The 17,711-nt window shown below is 42.9% G+C and overlaps 2 protein-coding genes across 17 annotated transcripts in view; both read left to right on the forward strand.

Moving 5' to 3' along the window:
• Nucleotides 1-6,218, forward strand: part of DNAAF5 (dynein axonemal assembly factor 5) — a 31,479-nt gene extending 25,261 nt beyond the window's left edge. The window contains exons 10-13 of the mRNA XM_069810187.1: nucleotides 1,055-1,205; nucleotides 2,552-2,708; nucleotides 4,496-4,687; nucleotides 5,192-6,218. Coding sequence (XP_069666288.1) covers nucleotides 1,055-1,205; nucleotides 2,552-2,708; nucleotides 4,496-4,687; nucleotides 5,192-5,331 — 640 coding nt within the window. The 3' untranslated portion in view covers nucleotides 5,332-6,218. The remainder of the gene's footprint in view (nucleotides 1-1,054; nucleotides 1,206-2,551; nucleotides 2,709-4,495; nucleotides 4,688-5,191) is intronic.
• Nucleotides 6,219-8,302: 2,084 nt separating this feature from the next.
• The window catches only part of SUN1 (Sad1 and UNC84 domain containing 1), a 35,974-nt gene continuing 26,565 nt past the window's right edge, over nucleotides 8,303-17,711 (forward strand). For 6 of the 16 annotated variants that reach the window (XM_069810194.1, XM_069810203.1, XM_069810204.1 and 3 more), the window contains exon 1: nucleotides 14,681-15,004. The gene's annotated coding sequence lies outside the window, so the exon portion shown is untranslated. Of the gene's footprint in view, nucleotides 8,390-11,691; nucleotides 12,111-12,476; nucleotides 12,572-12,904; nucleotides 13,312-14,673; nucleotides 15,059-15,101; nucleotides 15,297-17,711 lie in introns of those variants that run through there. The other 10 variants (XM_069810197.1, XM_069810198.1, XM_069810195.1 and 7 more) reach the window with 10 other exon arrangements.

A 17,711-nucleotide genomic window follows, 5' to 3' on the forward strand; every position in this document is an offset into this window, starting at 1 on the left:
AACGTAGGACTCAGAAAAGTCAGCAACAGCTTCTTCCCTTTCTGCCAAGCACCAGGGTGGTGATGTGCTGTTTTGCACTCAGGTAGCCATAGTCCAGGTCTGCGGGAAGTTTGAATTTAGTGGGACACAAGTCAAGGCAGATTTAGCCTGTTATTTATCAATCTGTTTTGCATGCTGCCAGCTGTTTGTTAAGGCCAAAGAAGCACAGTGAATAACCTGAGCCTTAGTTATCTAGTCACAGCCAGGCACACATGTCTCTTTGATGCAGCAATGTCTTTTTTAACTTTTGTGTAAGATCTGTATCTTTTTCTCTTTATTTAAAATGGTTTGACCTGGAATTAAATGGGTGTGAGGAAATACTGCCTCTTGCAGCACCTTTTAGGATTATAACAGCCCATTCAATAGAGAAGGAAGAAGAAGCACCAGCACCATTACATATCACAGATTTGTGTGTTTGTAATGAAAACAAACTAGTATTGGGACTGGCACCATCAGAAAATCCTGCAGACCTCTCATCCTTGAGGGAGACAAGTTTCTGAGCCAAGGGAAAGCTGAAGTATTCTGTGTAGACTCCCTGCAGTATCAGTAGTTCAGGTCTCATCAATAGCATTCATACTTTTCACGTTATAAATACTTTTCACTGGACAGTCTCAAAGGGCCTTACAAATATTAATGAATCCTCACAGCATTCATATGGGGTGTTATCTCCACTTCACAGACGGAGAAAATGAGACAGAGAGAAGGTAAGTAGTTTACCAAGATAACACAGTGAGTCATGGGCATCGTCTGAAGTGGGAGAAAGTCTAGCCTCCCCTTTCCATGAATGTTAGGTATTTGTTTAAATATTATCTAGAAAAATTAAGTTATGAAAAGCTTATCACATACATTATAATCACATTGACTTATAAGACTTTATTTATTTTTTTACAGAGTCTTTTTTTTTTTTTCCTTTTCTGCCTATGTTTCTGTGACAGAAAATTCTCTTTTACATCCTGTCAGTCTCTTTATCACTTTCTCATGAACCTTTATTTTGCTTTCTTATTTTTGGCTTCAGGCTGTTCCCTAGTTACCTTGAGACTGTGATAAAAGACATACTGGCTCCTAATCTGCAGTGGCATGCTGGAAGAACAGCAGCTGCCATCCGCACTACAGCTGTATCATGCCTTTGGGCTCTTATTCACTGTGAAATGCTTTCACCAACAGAGGTAAATTCTCTCTTTCTCATCAAATGTACTTTGAAATCTTACGCAGGAAGACAAAATAAATGCAAGGGGAAAAGAAGAATAAATCTTTATTGTAAGTAATATTTTCAAATGGATATAGAGTTTTCACAATAAAATTAGATAACCGTAATTGAGTATTAACAACTGAAACAATCAATAGTGGAGGGATGATGATATTCTGATAAGAGATCTAAGGTCAGCAACCTGGTGAGCTGTAGAACTCACTCAGATTTTGTAGATCTTTGTTCTAGCATAACGTCAGTTCTGTAGCACAAAATACTAGCCACCGTTAGCACACAACGTCGGTACCTGACATTATTGGACACCTAGCCAGCGCCTCTGAAGCAGCACAGGAACTAGCCAGGACATGCTTTTGTGTAATGCGGCAAAGACAAGCTGACTGGCTGCCTTGGAGCCCACAGGTCCATTTAGGAAAAAAAAAATCTAAAAGATTCCTGGAAAGGGCAGGAGGACTTGGGATGGAACTTGAAGGGTTTCTGTAGAAACTGAAGTAGAGAGCTAACAAGGAGTACCCTTAAAGAAATGTTACACCCGCCATAGTGATTAAGGATTGAATCTGATGGGTTTTTTTGAAGCTTCTTTGCTAACAAAAATAGCATTTGGAAATGATGCACTGGAAATAATGTTAAATATAAGGGCATTTTTAAAAAATAAATGCAATTAAAATGTTATTAAATGTTCATAGTCTTTATTGTCTTTAGAACAGATCTTAATTGAACAAAGTGCTTAAACACACGTAACTGGTTGAGTTCACATATACGAAAACATTTATATCAGAGACTACTATTCTAGTTAAACTTCTTTTTTTTAATCAGTGCCTTAATGCCTTTTTTGCATTAATGTATACGAAATGTAGATATTAAAGTCAAATTACAAAACTTACTAAAACATTGTATTACAACAGTCTTTACCTAAAAGCTTCCTTTTAGAATAAGAGCACCATCTACTGGTGCTTACACATAATCCTCATCTCCAAATTAAAGTCTTGCCAGCAATTTTTTAAAAATAAAAAGACAAGTAAGTTTAAAGCTTTTACAAGTTACATAAAGCTCATCTGCATATATACCAAGCATTCATGAACTGGATGATCGACTGGTGGATTTTCATTTCCCAAGCTTGCTTAGAGGCAAAAATAGAGTTCTGTAACTTCCAAGATTTCAGGTTAACTTTTATAGTTAACTTTTTCTTTTTAAATTAAGCAAGCCAGTATCGGTCAGACCTAATGGTAACTGATGTAACCAATAAGCATATTGTTTTAGAGTGACTGAAAAGTTGCTGCTGTTCTATGCTTTTCCTGTTAATTGTAGATCTTAAAAGTCAAAGATGGGCTAATGCCCCAAATTATTGCTGCCATGGATGAAGACTCTAAAATTACTCGACTGATGGCTTGTCGTATTGTTGGTGTTTTTTTAAAAGTCTGTGGGAGGCAGTTTGATGAAGATCAATTTACCAACACTTACACGGGTAAGTGTAAAAGTTTGTTTGTTTTTTTTTTTTTAATCAAGATCTCCATGTTGAAGAATCACAGTTGCTTTTTTACCAAAGTATCATAGTTAGCTTAGCTTTTAAGGATAAGGATACGTGCTCAAGCAGTAGGCAGATTCACTGTATAGCTTTGGGATTCACTGTGCAGGTTGTCCACTTCACCTGCAGATTCAGTGCAGCTGGTAGCAGTGAAAGCACTAATACAGGCTAGGGAATGACAAAAACTGCTGTGTATCACTATGGCATCTGGCTTTAATCCTATGTAAAGAGCCAAAAGCCTTTAAAGAGTTTGAGATACAAATAGGGGCAGATTTTATGTAGGCTCGGTTTCTCAACCATCCTTATTTCACTCCCATACATGTATTCCAATGCTATTTCTGTGTTCTCTTATCTGGTATTTTAACTATTTGGGTAGTTCTCCCCCAGAGTAATTTTATAGCTATTAAGGAAATGGAAAAAGTAAAGTGCTGCACAAAATCATACCATTAGCAGCATTTTTGTGTGTGAGAGGCAATTTAATGTCTTAATCCTGCAGAGACTAAGCCATGGTCTTAAACTGGTAAGTGAGACTGCTTAAAGTATATAAAGTACACATACACATTTCAGAAAATCAAGGTGTTAACACTTGAGTAGGTGTTGTTGAATGTGACTCCAACACCACTTGTCTCTTGCAAGGCCTTGCGGTAGTAGCTTTTTAACTGCGGAATTTCATTTCATTGAGGTATTGTATTGCAGACAAGTTAATGTCCTTTGGAAATGCCCTCACTCCCAATCGAGCTGAACTGAGCAGTATTCCCAACATTATTATGCATTAGACCACTAGGTGGAACTTCACTCAATATTACGGTCTTTGCAAGGCTTGCCAGTATTTCATCTGCATTGCTTCCTAGTTTAGACTATATGAAATAATGTTCTAACTATAGTGAAAGCAGAACAGTAATGCATTATATAAATGGTAGTCACATTGTTCTCCTCGCTGTGTTTCAGAGTGCCAAGCGCAAACCATTTCATTGTACCATAAATAGAGCTGAATAGGTAGTGGGTTGGGTTTTTTTCTTAAAAAAAAAAAAAAAAAAGGGAAGAAGAAAACCTTAATATAGAGTACTGTAATGTCAGATAGAGCTATTATTTGTAATGCTTCTTAGGATGATGTTTAAATGCTAAACAATGAATCAGGAGAAGTACAGTCTATGCTATGTAACAGGATTTATGTTCTCAGAGATATATACAAATAAATTGGACTTTCCCAAACTCAGCATCTTAATGACTGATACTTTTTCTTACATGGCACAGTAGAAATCTAACAACAAACATTTTTATTTTGGAGAAATACCCAATCTGACAATTGTCAAAGTATATCTTTGCATCTTGGATATTCAAATAGTCTGCAATGCAGTCATTCACTGAAACACTAATATTTGATAGAAATACTGTGCTTTATAGAGCATAGAAATACTTAAACTCTACTTCTGTAATGCATTAATAAACATTCATAGTGTGTTGTTAGAAAGAGTGCTAGAAAATGTTCAACTAATCTACATAATTTTGTACATTTCTTTTAATGTGTTTGACAACATAACCCAATAACAGTGCACTGTGTGCTTTTAGGAACAATGTACTACATGTATTCACAATGTTCAAAAGACAGAAATATGTCATAAATGCAACAATAATTTCAGTGATGACAAAATACATTTGTTTTTTCAAATGCAAAGATAACTTTGCTGTTCACAGTGCTGTTTGGTTATGCCTGTGCTCCTTTTCAGAAGTTTTAAAGCGTCTGGATGATGCTTCGTGTGATGTACGACTGGCAGCTGCTCACACCTTAACTAATTGGTTTAAATGCTTAAAGGACAGTGATGTGAAATCTGCAATGGAAACTCATATTGAGTTTCTGTATCAAGAACTATTGATACATCTCGATGACCCAGATCAAAATATCCAAAATGCAGTCCTAGGTAAGACTTTCGGTTGTCTATTTTTAACAGTGCTTTTTAAATCGTGTTTTCAAGTGTTATATGAAAGCAGCTAACTAGAGGCTAATCCGAACAGGCTGGAAGCTTTCCTTTGGGTTTCAGTGAGTATGAGCTCAGACCTTTTACCTGTATGCAGAATGTAATGTTCTGTCTAGCATTCACCAGAGGGGGAATATCAGAGCATCTGGTATATCAGAAGACTTTGTAGATGGTAAACAGGATATGGAGCGTAGATACTGACCATTGCAGGATGTGACCATATCCTAGCTTGCTTGATGGATTCTGTGGAAGTTATTAGTGTATTGGTCTGTGTTCAAGCACATAAATGTCAAAATACAGACCTCGGCAAATGAGGGAGGAATTGGGTTGTCATGACTGCACAACTTGTGGAACAACTTCCAGATTAGGTTTTGGCTACTTTGAGGGAACTTGAATAGAGAAACACAGAGTGGCTAATGATTTATAAAACTTATTTTTGTTTTACAGAAGTTTTAAAAGAAGGAAGCGTTTTATATCCAGAACTGCTCGTGAGAGAAATTGAAGGGGTTGTACATAAGCATCAAACACCAGTCTATTGTAATCAACTACTCCATCACATTCAGTCAGCCAAAGAATCAGCTTTATGAATCAATGTTGAAATTCTTTTTAGTGAACTGTATGTGAAATCTGTATGATCTGGATTACTTTTGTATTTTCATTTGCTTAAGAAAGGCTGAGCAATAAATAGATTGTTTTTTCTTTGTAAGTTCACTATTAGCTCATTTAAAAGTCAAATTGGCACAATTCTCTGTTCTTTGCCATTTGAACAGTTCTTTGTATTTGCTAGCAATAAAACAATGTTTTAATTCACTTTGCATTGGAAGTTTTTCAGATACAAGGTTTAAAGGAGGAGTGTTTTCCAGGAATTTGACGCTATTTATAATTGAGAAAGATAATTTATTTAACAAAGTGATAGTCTAATGTCAAAGTTATTAATGTAATTCAGTGAAGACTGTCTTTCAAGGAGCATTTCAAAGTCTGTATAATATTCAGACTTTACAGAGTCGGGTCTGTGAGGATCAGTTTTATCAGGAAAAAAAACCAGCCAAATTTCTTTTGCAGAATGCAGCAAAGTTTTGATAATGTTTTGAGTACTCATGCTGGTATAATAGGGACATCTTCTGAGCAGGTGTCACTGAAGGAATAGTTTTTATCGTCATTGTATTACATTTCATGACTGACAATAAAGCTAGCCTTTTTTAAATTAAGGTTTATACATGAGAGGAAGTATGCTGGTTTGGCATTTAGATAAACAGTATTTATATTTTTGTATTAAATATTTTGCATCTGCAGTTTTTATGTTTATACCATTGTGCCTTGGAAAGCAAGCAACTCTTGTTTGCATATTACTTTGAAATGAAATTCTGCAATATTAGGTTAAAGCTTGATTTATTTTTTTAGAAGACCCATGTAGTGTATAAGTTTTAGTGTTGTCTTATATTCTCGGCTATGTAATAAAGTAAGTGAGCTCCTCGATTCTTGTCTATGTCGTTGTGGGGTAGTGTGCTATTTATTGCACACACAAAACATGGAAAATCAGGATCCTGATTTTTTTTTTTTTCCCCCAATTATCTGTATTACAGACAAAAAGTGCTCTTTGGTTTCTAACTCCCAAGTGCCTCAGCTTTGTATCAAATCTAAAACCAAGCTCAGTGGGGTTTGGTAATACTCCTTACACTGTAGGAAGTCCTTATGTTTGTTTATCCATCTGAGCTAACTTTACCTTTTCAGACTTGTGACACATTTGTTAACCAAACCATGACCTGTTTACAGCACTATCTACTTGCATTCTCAAAGAAACATTTGAGAGAGATTAGATACAGAAGACAAGTCTTATTCCTAGCTTAAAAGCAGCCAAGTAAACTCATGGCCACTTCTCCACAAAATACTAGGTTGCTTTGAAAATTCTACCAGAAAGGGATAATAATGCTAATGATACAGGATAATTGAGTAGTTTCTTATGGATCCAAAAGCTATTTTGCATTTCTGTAGAAAAGGATAGTCATTTTAGATCATATGTACTGTCTTTGAAGTTGACTTTTCATGAAAAGCCAAAATATAACCATTCCTGTATTGAGCAGCATTTTAGTTGACTAAAAACTATTAACTATTTAACTCACTGTAACTGGAGGGTCAGCTGAAATTCTTAGAAGGTGCAATATGAGTGAAATAAAAATCTCTAGAAGGCATTAAATAGAGTGAAGACGTTGTGGAGTCTCCAGGCTTGGAGATATTCAAAACCTGACTTAACACAGTCCTGGGAAACCTGTTCTACCTGACTCTGCTTGGGCAGGGATTTGGACTTCCTGATCTCCAGAGGCCTCTTCCAGCCTCAGCTATTCTGTGATTCCGTGAAATTGTTTCCTTAGTCTAGTCAATGATTAAAAAGCCAATTTAATTAGACTGGAAATAGACTATGTAACTATCCTAGCAGAGCCCTTAGAGTTTTCATTCAACACTCTGTTCTCAAAAAAAAAAATAGCGTTTCAAAGCGCTGCGAGGCAGCAGGTTCTTCCAATGTAACCTAAAGTTTTGCTTCAGCAACAAGAACCCAGTTCTTATTTTAAAGTTTCCTTGAAAAAGTCCACCAATTAAATCCTACTTAATGATATTACTACAGGCACATTTTTTTAGCTTCCTATACTGGCAAAATTTAGATTCTTTCACTTTACCACTGACTGCAACCTCATGATAGCTACAGTGCAAATGTTGTGCGGGTGCTTTTGATTACTCTTGTGATCTAAAGAGGAGATATTTGAAAACCCAACTTCAAATCTGGGATTATAGAAGATAAGAGAACCTTCTTAGGTGAAGTGAAATCTAGTCAAAGTTTTTCAAGGTGTTCTAAAGCCAGTACACAAATAGTAAGAGCTGAAGTATTCATCAAGCTTGGTATCTTCAGCAGGCTGGGGAAATTTTTTTCTGCCTATGTTGAGCACTTTTTTAGAACAGTCCATTGTGGGATGCCTCCCAAAGAAAAATCTCTGCATCATCCAGCAAACCAGCTTTTTTCTTCAGAGGCAGGAGAGCTTTTTGAATTGAATATTCTAATAGTCCTTCCAGAGACATTAAACAGCAAACTGATCTTGTTTATGCACGTATGACAAACTAGATATCTGCCACTACATCCTTGTATTAGAAAGTGTTCTGGATATAGGACTTCAACAATATGCTGACCCTGCTTATAGTTTAACATACTTCAACTTATACAACCCAAATTTTTCAAATCCCTTTATGAAGAAGTAGTATTATCGAGTCTCCTGCAGATGGTGTATAAGCTGGGGGTTGAAAGTTACTTTCGAGACTCAACTTTCTCAGCTTCAACCTTATACTGCGTCAGTAGGAACACAATTGGGATGAATGTGGGTTTTTTTCTATTTTGCTAGATCAGCTGTTATATGTACTAGATGTTATTTGTGTTCATTGCATAATGTTACTAGGATCATATTAATTACGTAACTTTTAAGCAAGGACAATTTTGAGGGGCAAAACAGTTATCTCAAACTTTCAGACTCTTTAGATAAGCAGGCTTTAGCCCTGCCCTTCCTGTGACGAACAGATGTGCTTCTGTCTTCGTCCTTGTAAGCTAGAAGACCTGTGGTGGAGGATCCTGGGACTTGGATTCTCAGCAAAACAAAGTTTTTGGTAAGTGCATGCATTGTCAAACTGAATATAGAATCTTCTAAATATTTGTTGACTACCTTAAATAGAATCAATTAATTAGACATTGAGAGGGCACTGCCAAATGAGGCACCTAGACTTTGAGAGAAAGCCTACATCAGAGAGCATTTTTAGGAGCGACTGGAGGTCAAGTATGTTCCCAGATCCATCCACTTCTCATCCACGTGGGTCCTTACAGGCAGTCTGCAGATTTCCTCAGAAATGCTGTAGGCAGATTGCAGACAGTCTGTCCGCAGGTGTCCGGCTGTGCGCTGTGTCATCTGAGCCCACGGTAAAGATACACTAACGCACCTTGTCTGCTTGCGTACACAGTGTGCTCCCCAGAGACTAACCTCCAGTTATAACCGGAAAGTTAGTATAAAGTATAACAACCCATCAGAATTGGAATCTAATCTAATCTTTACATATAGAACTTTAGCTATTATAGTATAACAACTTTCCAGTTACAACTGGAAATAACTATTATAGTACAGTATAGTTTTACTATACTATATACTATACTACAGTAAAACTATACTATTATAGTATAGCATAACCATAATATTTATGTTATTATACTATAATTTATTTTATTTATTATTTTATTTACTATATTTAAGGTATTATACTATAATAGCTAAAGTTAGAGAGATTAGAGTTCTGATGGGTTACTGCGTAGGTTTTATCTCACTTAGGAGAAGTCCCTTGTCTGCACAACACAAACACTAGAGCATCTTCCCAGATATAAAGTAACGTCTTGGCCTGTGGAAGTCAACTGGTGATTTGAGAGGAGCCAGGTTTCTGTTTCATTTGCAGAATATGTGTTAGGATCACTGCATGGGAAGGTGAGCAACTGTTGGCTAAAAGAGTGCATCAGAGCTGGTCCTGGTGGACACATAAAGGACTGCTCTGTGCCTCAGCCCTTCATGTGAGGTTCTAACCATGTTTTGAAAAGAGAGAAAGAAAAATAAAGCAAAAAAACTTCATTATTAGGCAGCTGAAGGATCAACAAAAATTACAGTTAACAGGCTTGTGTCCATTTACTGAGATCAATCCCCCGGGGAAGCTCACGAACAGCAGTAACTGAGATGAAGCAGCAGATGAGAGCTGTGAGGAGAACGGCTGCTCTGACGGCCTGCCTTGTGTGTAATCGGCTTTTCTTGTTAACGTCTGAAATCCCCTGTAAGTCAGGACTATGGCAGGATCTAGTGGCAAAATTGAATTGAAGTGCTTTGCAGCCCCCTTTTAACTGATAACCTAATTGCCCTGTATGGAGCACCCATTGCCTTTGGCTGACAGTAATGATGGTGTAGAGAAAGTTTAACCATAAAGTGTGATGCAGCTGGCGAGAAACTTTTTCTTTAATGAGCGAGAAAACAGATTTCCAGGTGGTTTAGGCTATTTTCATACTACTGCATATATACGATCACGTCCCCAGCCTTGGACATAAAGGTCACCACGCTTCCTCACACTAAGGAACAAATCCGCAGCATCCCCCTTGCCCAGCGCATCCCTGCCACGCGTTACCCCAGCACCCTGACCCCAGCATCCCTCCCCAGGCTGCTGCCGAGCTCCCTGCGACTCGCTTCAGGGCTTCCCCAACCCCACAACCTTCAGACTTCGAAGCAGAGATCTGGTGCCCTCACTGACCCATGGCACAGCAGTGTCCCGTCCTCAGCAATCCCCCAGCCCGCCCAGGGCTTCCAGGCACCCCTCACCAGCGATGCACATACCCATGGAGTGCTGCCCCTCCATAACGCTGGGAAGCGTTTCACCCTTTCCAACCTGCACAGCAGCATGCCGTGCCCAGTACCCAGTAGTACCAGTCAGAAACACCTTGCCACGCTGGTTTCTGTCAGCTTCAGTCCATACCTTCAGTCACTGTGGGGACCTGTACCTTTTGATAGCAAGGACCACAACAGGGAGCAGAACAGGTTTGCTAGGTGTCGGTGCAGGAGTGCACTGGGAATGGGAAGGGAAGGGAGCAATAATGTGGGAATCACAGTGGGAAGGGAAGGAAAGAAGAGGTAGGACTAGAGAAATGTGGACCTTGGATTGGTTTGGCCTTGTATTGCAGTTTCCCTATACCTGATGTTAGTTAAGAAAGCTTTTTTTTTTCCCCCTAAATTCCTGACTGCTCTCTACAGTGTTAAAACTGAAACATTTTTAATATGATCAATTTTTATTCTTATTGGCCGCTTTTCTACAGACTTCAGTTTAGCCGATAAAATCAAGTGAGCCCACTTCATGTTCAGAGCTCATTGCTGGATGCTGAAAACCTTGAAAGGATTTTTGTTTGCCTCAGAGCAGTTTCTTCTGAAACGTGAAAAAAATTAGCTCCCTATATGTACCAGCTTCTTTTAACAAAACTGGGACATGCGACCAAGTTTCCCTTAAAACCTAGAAGCCAATGGCACTATCGCTCCTCGTAGCTGAGGAGCGGAGGCGAAGCGGAGTCTAAGACATCCTCCTCCAGCCTCTTGGCCTGGTCCTGATGGAAAAACAACTGCTCGGGACAAGTCAGAGCAGCCCGGGGAGCTGCAGCAACGCCCGGGGAGCGTGACATGCCTGGTCCTGCCAGAGCAGAACGCAGCCTGCCCTGGCTGGGCTCCAGGGGGACGGGGGGAGAAATATCCCTCAGAAGGCCTGGCCTTAAACCACCGAAGAATTTCAGGGAGATTTAAACTAAGAAGTGATTTTGCCCTGACTATCTTAAGCCCTTAAACATTATCTACTCTAAAGACAAGAAAACGGGTGTGGAGTTAAGTGCAGGAAGAGAAGGGGTGGTCAGAAAAGTGAGGTGATTTAGCTTTCTGCAAAGTATTCAGCCATATGCCAGCAGGAGGCAAGGGGTGAGGGGCTGCGCGTCTTACCGAATTATGTGCTGGCTTCAAAGTATTACTGGGACCAGCTCAACTTTGGCTGCAGCATCTGAAAACTTTCACAAAGCTAGAGCAAAGCTCTTTTAAAATAAACAGTAACTGCCTAAAATCAGTGCTACATCAACGTCAGCTAACATCTTAAGTGAATGTCTTTATTTTGCATCTTTTTCTGTTTCTTAAGGATTAGCTGCTTTTACCCTCTTTGTATCTGACAAGTAAACAGAGTCTGTTTATTTATTTGATAATTATGCATTTATTACCCACTCTTTCCCAGCAAGCTGAGTCATTTCTCTTGCATGCACAAGTAAATAACAATTTTTGGCCCGATCACCCTTTCTCAAGTGACACATTCCCTATTCTTCTGTTTACTGCCATTTGAACCGTACTTGCCCGCAGCGCGCAGCATTGCAATGCCCGCAAGAAAACTGTAGGCTCGGGGAGACTAAAGCTTTAACAAAACACGACCGACACAGATTTCAGATTGAACCTATTTGCGTGCGTTCCCCAAATATTTGAACAACGGGGCTTCTTTCACGCCACAACTTCTCTGCCGAGAGCGGGCCCGTGACATTTCTTTTCCGTGCGGTTGTCCAGCGGTTACCCGGTGTTGGCGTGGGTGAAGCTCGCCCCGGCGCAGCGTGGGACCCGCAGCCCTCCCATCCCGCTGTGCCAGCGCCAGAAGTCTTGGAGGCGAACAGCAAGCGAAAGGGAAAGAAAACCCGAAAAAGACCGAGTGGGAAGGAAACGGTGAGGGGAGAGGCGGAAACGCTGGGAAAGAAAGTCGGTGAGGATCCACGCAACAGCGGCCGAAGCGAAGATCAGCGGTAACCCTCCTCATCTCTCCCGCCTTTCTCCCTCAGAGGCATCCACGGCTCCATTTTGTGGAGGGGGGAAACCGAGGCGGGGGGGGGGGGGCAGTTTGCCTGCGGCCGCCCGCAGGCCGGTGCTACCGGCGGGAAGAGCCCGAGGCAGGGCCGGGGGGAGCCGGGGCGCTGAGGGGTGTCCGCTGAGGAGGAGGAGGAGGAGGAGGAGGAGGAAGAAGGGGAGGAATGCCCGCGCTGCGCGGCGGGGCCGGGGCGGTGTGAGGGGCGGTGTGTGAGGGACGGTGACGGGTGGGCGGGGCGAGCCGCACGGGGGGGAGGGGGGGACTGGCGGCACGCGCCGCACGGGCGGGGCGGGGCGGGGCCTCCCGGCGGCCTCGAGCAAAGCGGGCGGGGCGAGGCCAATCTCAGCCGCCGCCGCCGCCGCCGCTGGTTCTGCCTTTCCCTCCTTCCACCGGCGCCAGGTAACCGGCAGCCCCGGCCTCGCTGTGCGTGCGGTGTTCCTCCCCTCTCCGCCTCCTCCTGTGAGGGGGAGCTTCTCCCTCCCCGCGGCCGCGCTGGGGCGGGTGGAGGGTGTCCCCTTTCCCTCAGGGGTCAGGCCGCGTTCCTCCCCCCCCAATCCCTCCCTCAGAACGGGGGGCGGCTGGCGAACGGCTCGGCGCCAGCCCTTTCCGGCCGTTGCCGCGCTACTCGCCGCCCCCCCCCGCCCACGTTTACCCGTCACAATCTGACTGGCGGCTGCTGCCGCCCGCTCCCGCCTCGGCCCGCCCGCCCGCCGCTTCCCGCCGTCAGGGCCGGTCCCGGGCAAAGGCGGGCTCCGGCGGCCAGGGCCGCGTTAGGGAGCTGCCCGTGAGGGAGCCCTTGGGGCGTTGTGTTTCGGTCTCTGCATCCCCCTCCCGGCCGGGGGGGGAGATCGGCTTTTCCTCAGCTCGGCCGGTGGTCCGAGGAAGGCGGCAGGGCGTGAGGACATCGGGCTGGAGTTGTTGGGTCAAGCGCGGAGCTCTCTTCAGGGCCCGAAGTTGCTTGGATCGGCTGCTGTTAAGCTGGAAGGAGAGAGACAAATCTCTGCCTGCTTGGGTGCCCTCTGGGCCTGGCCTTTGGAGCATTCCCTTGTCAGAAGTTACTACAACCTGCAGCTTTCCACTCTGATAAAGAATTGATAAGCGCGCTGTAGTGCCTGCGCTTGCTGAGCTTTACTGCAAAGGTAATGTACTGTAATCGATGTTGTGGTCAGGTGCTGGGTGATGCCAAACCTGTCTTCGCTGCGTTCCCTCCCCTGGTTGTCACCTCAGGGCAGCTGGTGCCAGTGAACTGCTTCTGTGGGGAGTGTTGTTAAACAGGTAGGGTTTTACTGTAAAAGAGTTTGGCATCACTGACCAAGTGAGTAATTGCTTGTAGTTGTACTGCAAAACTTGATTATTACAATATTGTGCTCGTTTTGAGATGGTAGAGCTGTCTTCCTCGTGTGGTGATCATGTTTTGTTGCCCTTCAGTGACCACAGGGGTAGAAGCGTCTGAAACACGAAACTGTTTAGAGGCAGCGCCTGTTTTCTGGCAGCCTCAAGAAGTTTCATGTCTGCTGGAAAGAAAAAGTATTTGGTTTGCCTTATTTTATGTTTCTTTATTTATTAAAAAAAAGGTATTGCTTATAATACGTTATAGGAAATTAAAATCTTAGCTAGCAAGTTCCAGGTTCCATGTTTTTGCAGTATGTGCAATCCCGCTATCCCATGGTCTGGTTTCAGTTTAACATCATGCAAAAAGGAAGTGAAATCTTTGCTCATTTTGTTAAAATTTTCCCTCTTGGTGCTTTGCAACTGACTATTGCAGGGTAATGCTTCTGTTGGATTTCCAAGTTAATCTTAATGTCTAATTCCCCCTCTCGCCTGCGGGGGTGTATTAGTGTTTGCTAATTTTCATAATAATATTATGGAAGTGAGTCGCAGGCTGCTTTGTTGTCGGTGATCTGTATGGAGGGCTTTATTGACAAGCTTAGTAGGCTTTTTACGTTGATGTATTGGTAAGCGTGGCGCGCATATCTTAAATCTGTGCTGCTTGACCAACCGGTGACTCGGTGACGGCGAGAGTTGCGGACGCTTCAGGCGTTGAGGTGTAGGCGTCAGTTACAACGAGTAGGACGTTGGGTCGGACTTGTGGGGTTCGTTAATAGCACGAGCAGGACGTTGGGTCGGACTTGTGGGGTTCGTTAATAGCAACGAGCAGGACGTTGGGTCGGACTTGTGGGGTTCGCTAATACTGAGGTTGTTTCCGCGGGCCGGTGAAGCGGTTTAGGGACGCGAGGCAGCCAAGTCGGATACCTAGCCTTCTGTTTGTTACCTGCGGGCGAGCCTACAGCTGGAGGAACGCCAGCGGCGGGTCCCCTCCGCCTTCGCGGGATAAGCTCTCCGGAGCCGGACCCTCTCCGCGGGGGCAACCAAGGGGTTAAAAGCCGTGGGCTGGCTGAGGCGGCCGCGTCCAGTGAATTCAAACTCTGCCTCTGAGTGACAAGGGAGGCTCCGGGAGGCTGGGTCAGATCCCTCGGATCCTGCGGGCTTTGTTGGGGCCGGGGAAGCCATTTTGGGATCCTGCGGTGTGGCATGGAACAGCATGTCCCGTCCGCCGGGGAGCGCGCCCTGAGCCCGGGCCGCCTCGGCGGGCGCGGCGCGGCGGCCCCCCGGCCCCCTCCGCCCCCCGGCCGGGGCAGCCCGCGGCGCTGGGCACCGGCCGCGCCTTCCAGCCGTCCCCGGCCGCTCCGCCGGGCCGGAGGCTTGCCCGGGCGAGCCGCCGGAGCGCTCTGAGGCTGCCTGGTTCCGTGGCAGGTCGCGGAGTCGGGTAGGGGAGGCCTCGAGCAGACGCCGAGCCTCTTTAAATGCGGAGGCCTGCGCACCGAACTCCTCGTAGGTATTGAATTGCGGGGCGGTCTGGAGGTTCCAGGCTCGTAAAATGACTCGGTGGGTTGTCACGCAGCGCTCCAGGTGCTCCCTGCGTGTAAACAATGAACAGGCGTGTTTATTGTTTCGCCGTAGCCGAGGGTATAGCTGGTTTCTATCAACCCTTCGTTTAAAAACCGTTTCAGGGGCTACTTAATGTGCATGTGCAATGTTACTGCTTTGTGGAGAACCTCTTTTTTCGTTAGTAGCCTTCCGGTTGGACACCTGTGTCGGGGGATCTTTGCCGTAATACTCAATGGTAACACCTGGTTTACAACGCGAATTTTATTACTTGGGGGTGGGGTGGGGTTGGTTGTTTGCTTTTGTGTTTTTGTTTTAAAGGAATACTAACGTTTTAAGAATGTGTGTTCTAATAAAATGTTGATTTAGCTCGGAGCTCCTTGCTCTTCAGCCTGTTTAAGCTAGTAGTTAATTGGGTATGTGGAAACATTCTTTGTGGAGTACATTTACTTGGGAATTCGCCTTTTTTTTTTTTACCAAAACCAGTAATCTTATTGGTTATTCTGAAGAAGTAGAAAATAAAAATTGAAATTGCAAGTAAAAAATGGCTTGCTCTCAGGAGCTGATAGGGTTGCATGTTCCAGTTTCATTGTTATTAATAACTTGACCAAAGGTCTGTTTAGCTTTTGTGGCATTAGTATGTTAAATCATAATGACTTAAACTTAGTTTGATTGCTTTAAAAGGTAAGGATAGAATAGGTTCTGCTTGAAAGTAGTACTACCAACATCTCTCTAAGACTGTAAATGTATAATTTTTTTACCCCTTGTAATGTAAAATATAAAACATGCTTTCTTGCAAATTTTCTCATTCTCTAACAGACTTCCTGGTGAATATTTCTACTCTGTCAAGGTCCCATTTGTGAAATGGAGATTTACCACTTCCTTTATCACAAGAGGTGTTCATGAGGAAATGCCTAGATAGTATGTTTGTGGAAGTCTATGTACCCCAAAAGACATAAGTGGGGGTTCATCCTTGTCCTTGCCAGGTGCTTGTAGTGTATATACAACATGTATTTGGCAACACCCCCACCGCCATGCTTCTGTGCGTAAAGGCCACTACCAGAGCATCTCATCACCTGCCATGAAAGCCGGAATTTTGCTGCAGCGGTACTAGGGTTTCATTGAGGCTGGTTGATTCTGAAAGTGATTTTCAGATAAACAGGCTTATGAGGTAGTGATGCGGTCTCATGCCATTCAGATGCTTCACATTCTCTGGAGACTGCCAACGGGCTTTGTGCAAAGGTAAATTCTGCTGCACTGATTACAGGTGTCCCTGTGCTTCCTTCTGTTCTGACCAAGTCAGAATCTGTGTCTTCTCCTGCCCTTCTGCTCTGCTGACTTACCCTAACGCTGATTCAGTTGAATTGCAAGGGAGAGAGGATACTTGAGATGGTGGTAGTTGTCTGCTTCCCCCAAAAAGCAAATAATCCAGCAGTCTCCTCTGCAGGAATGTGAAAGTTAGCTTGTAAGTTGAGGTGCACCTAGTGTCTGCTAGCATTCTGGCTGAAATGTGTGCTTTTCTTTAATTGCCTTTAGGTTGTCTTATAAATGTATTGTTACTACTTGGGGGGTTTTATGTAACTACATGCTTAGTTCTTTCACTATATATCCCTTTGTACTTAGAAATCGATGTTTATGGGCTTCTGAAGAAGGAAAAAAGGCTACTTAAAGTTTGGGCCTGGTAATGCTTGCAGCAAAGCTGATACTAAAAGCCTCCATGAATCTGAGTCCAGACAAAAATCTATGGTACCTAAATCAGAAACCTGCTGGGCACCCAGAAGTGTTTAAACTGGAACTAAGTGCTATGTCTACCTCTAAGGTTCTCTGCCATGTTTTGTCATTTTTAGATTTCCAAAATATTTTATAAACATGTCTCTTCGTTCCAGTTGTATATGAAAGTTTCATAAATTACAAGAATTAATATATGAAAGGTGGAGTGCTGTTAAACATGAGTGAACAAATTAGAGGGAGTTACTGTCCTCTACCCACCCCTGGTCTGTTAAAGTTCTGCTGTAATAAGTACGTAGAATATTTCTAAATAAATTGGGTTGATCGTTTGTTTTGTGGGTTTTGTTCTGAAGAAATTACGCTGTTGAACTAGTAGCCAGGTGTGTTTGGGTTTTTTTTAAATCTAGTTTCACAGTAAATTTTAGATGCCTGGTTTTGAAAGTTGTGCTGGTTATCTCTGAAGATTATTTTCAAGTTCTGTTTAAGTCAGTTAAGCCTGTTTTGTTGCTTTGAAAAATTGAGTAAAGGTTTTTCCCTTTGAGTCTGAATTAACTTTAGAGCATCAGACAACCAGTGAATCACACCAAGCCCCTAAATTTTCTAAGAGTGATTTCTAACTGTGTGGTGTTCAGATGGCAAACCTTTTATCTTTACTGGAAATCTTGGTGCTATGAAAACCAGCTATTAATAGACCTACGCATAAATTCCTTCAAGGCTTTTCAGTTAACAGTGCCATTGTCAAGTACATATTTTATCTAGTACTAACTTAATGATATATTTCAAACCTTATCAAATAAGGAATGTGATGTAAATTCTAGCATTTGTTTTCTTCAGAAATCAAGTAAGGAGAGAACCGATGGGGAAGGGAAAAAGAACAGGAAAGAAACTGTGTCAATATGTTATTTTTCAAGGTCTGCCTTTGCCC

Source organism: Haliaeetus albicilla, chromosome 22 (assembly GCF_947461875.1).
Source record: "Haliaeetus albicilla chromosome 22, bHalAlb1.1, whole genome shotgun sequence".
NCBI classification, from domain to species: Eukaryota; Metazoa; Chordata; class Aves; order Accipitriformes; family Accipitridae; genus Haliaeetus; species Haliaeetus albicilla.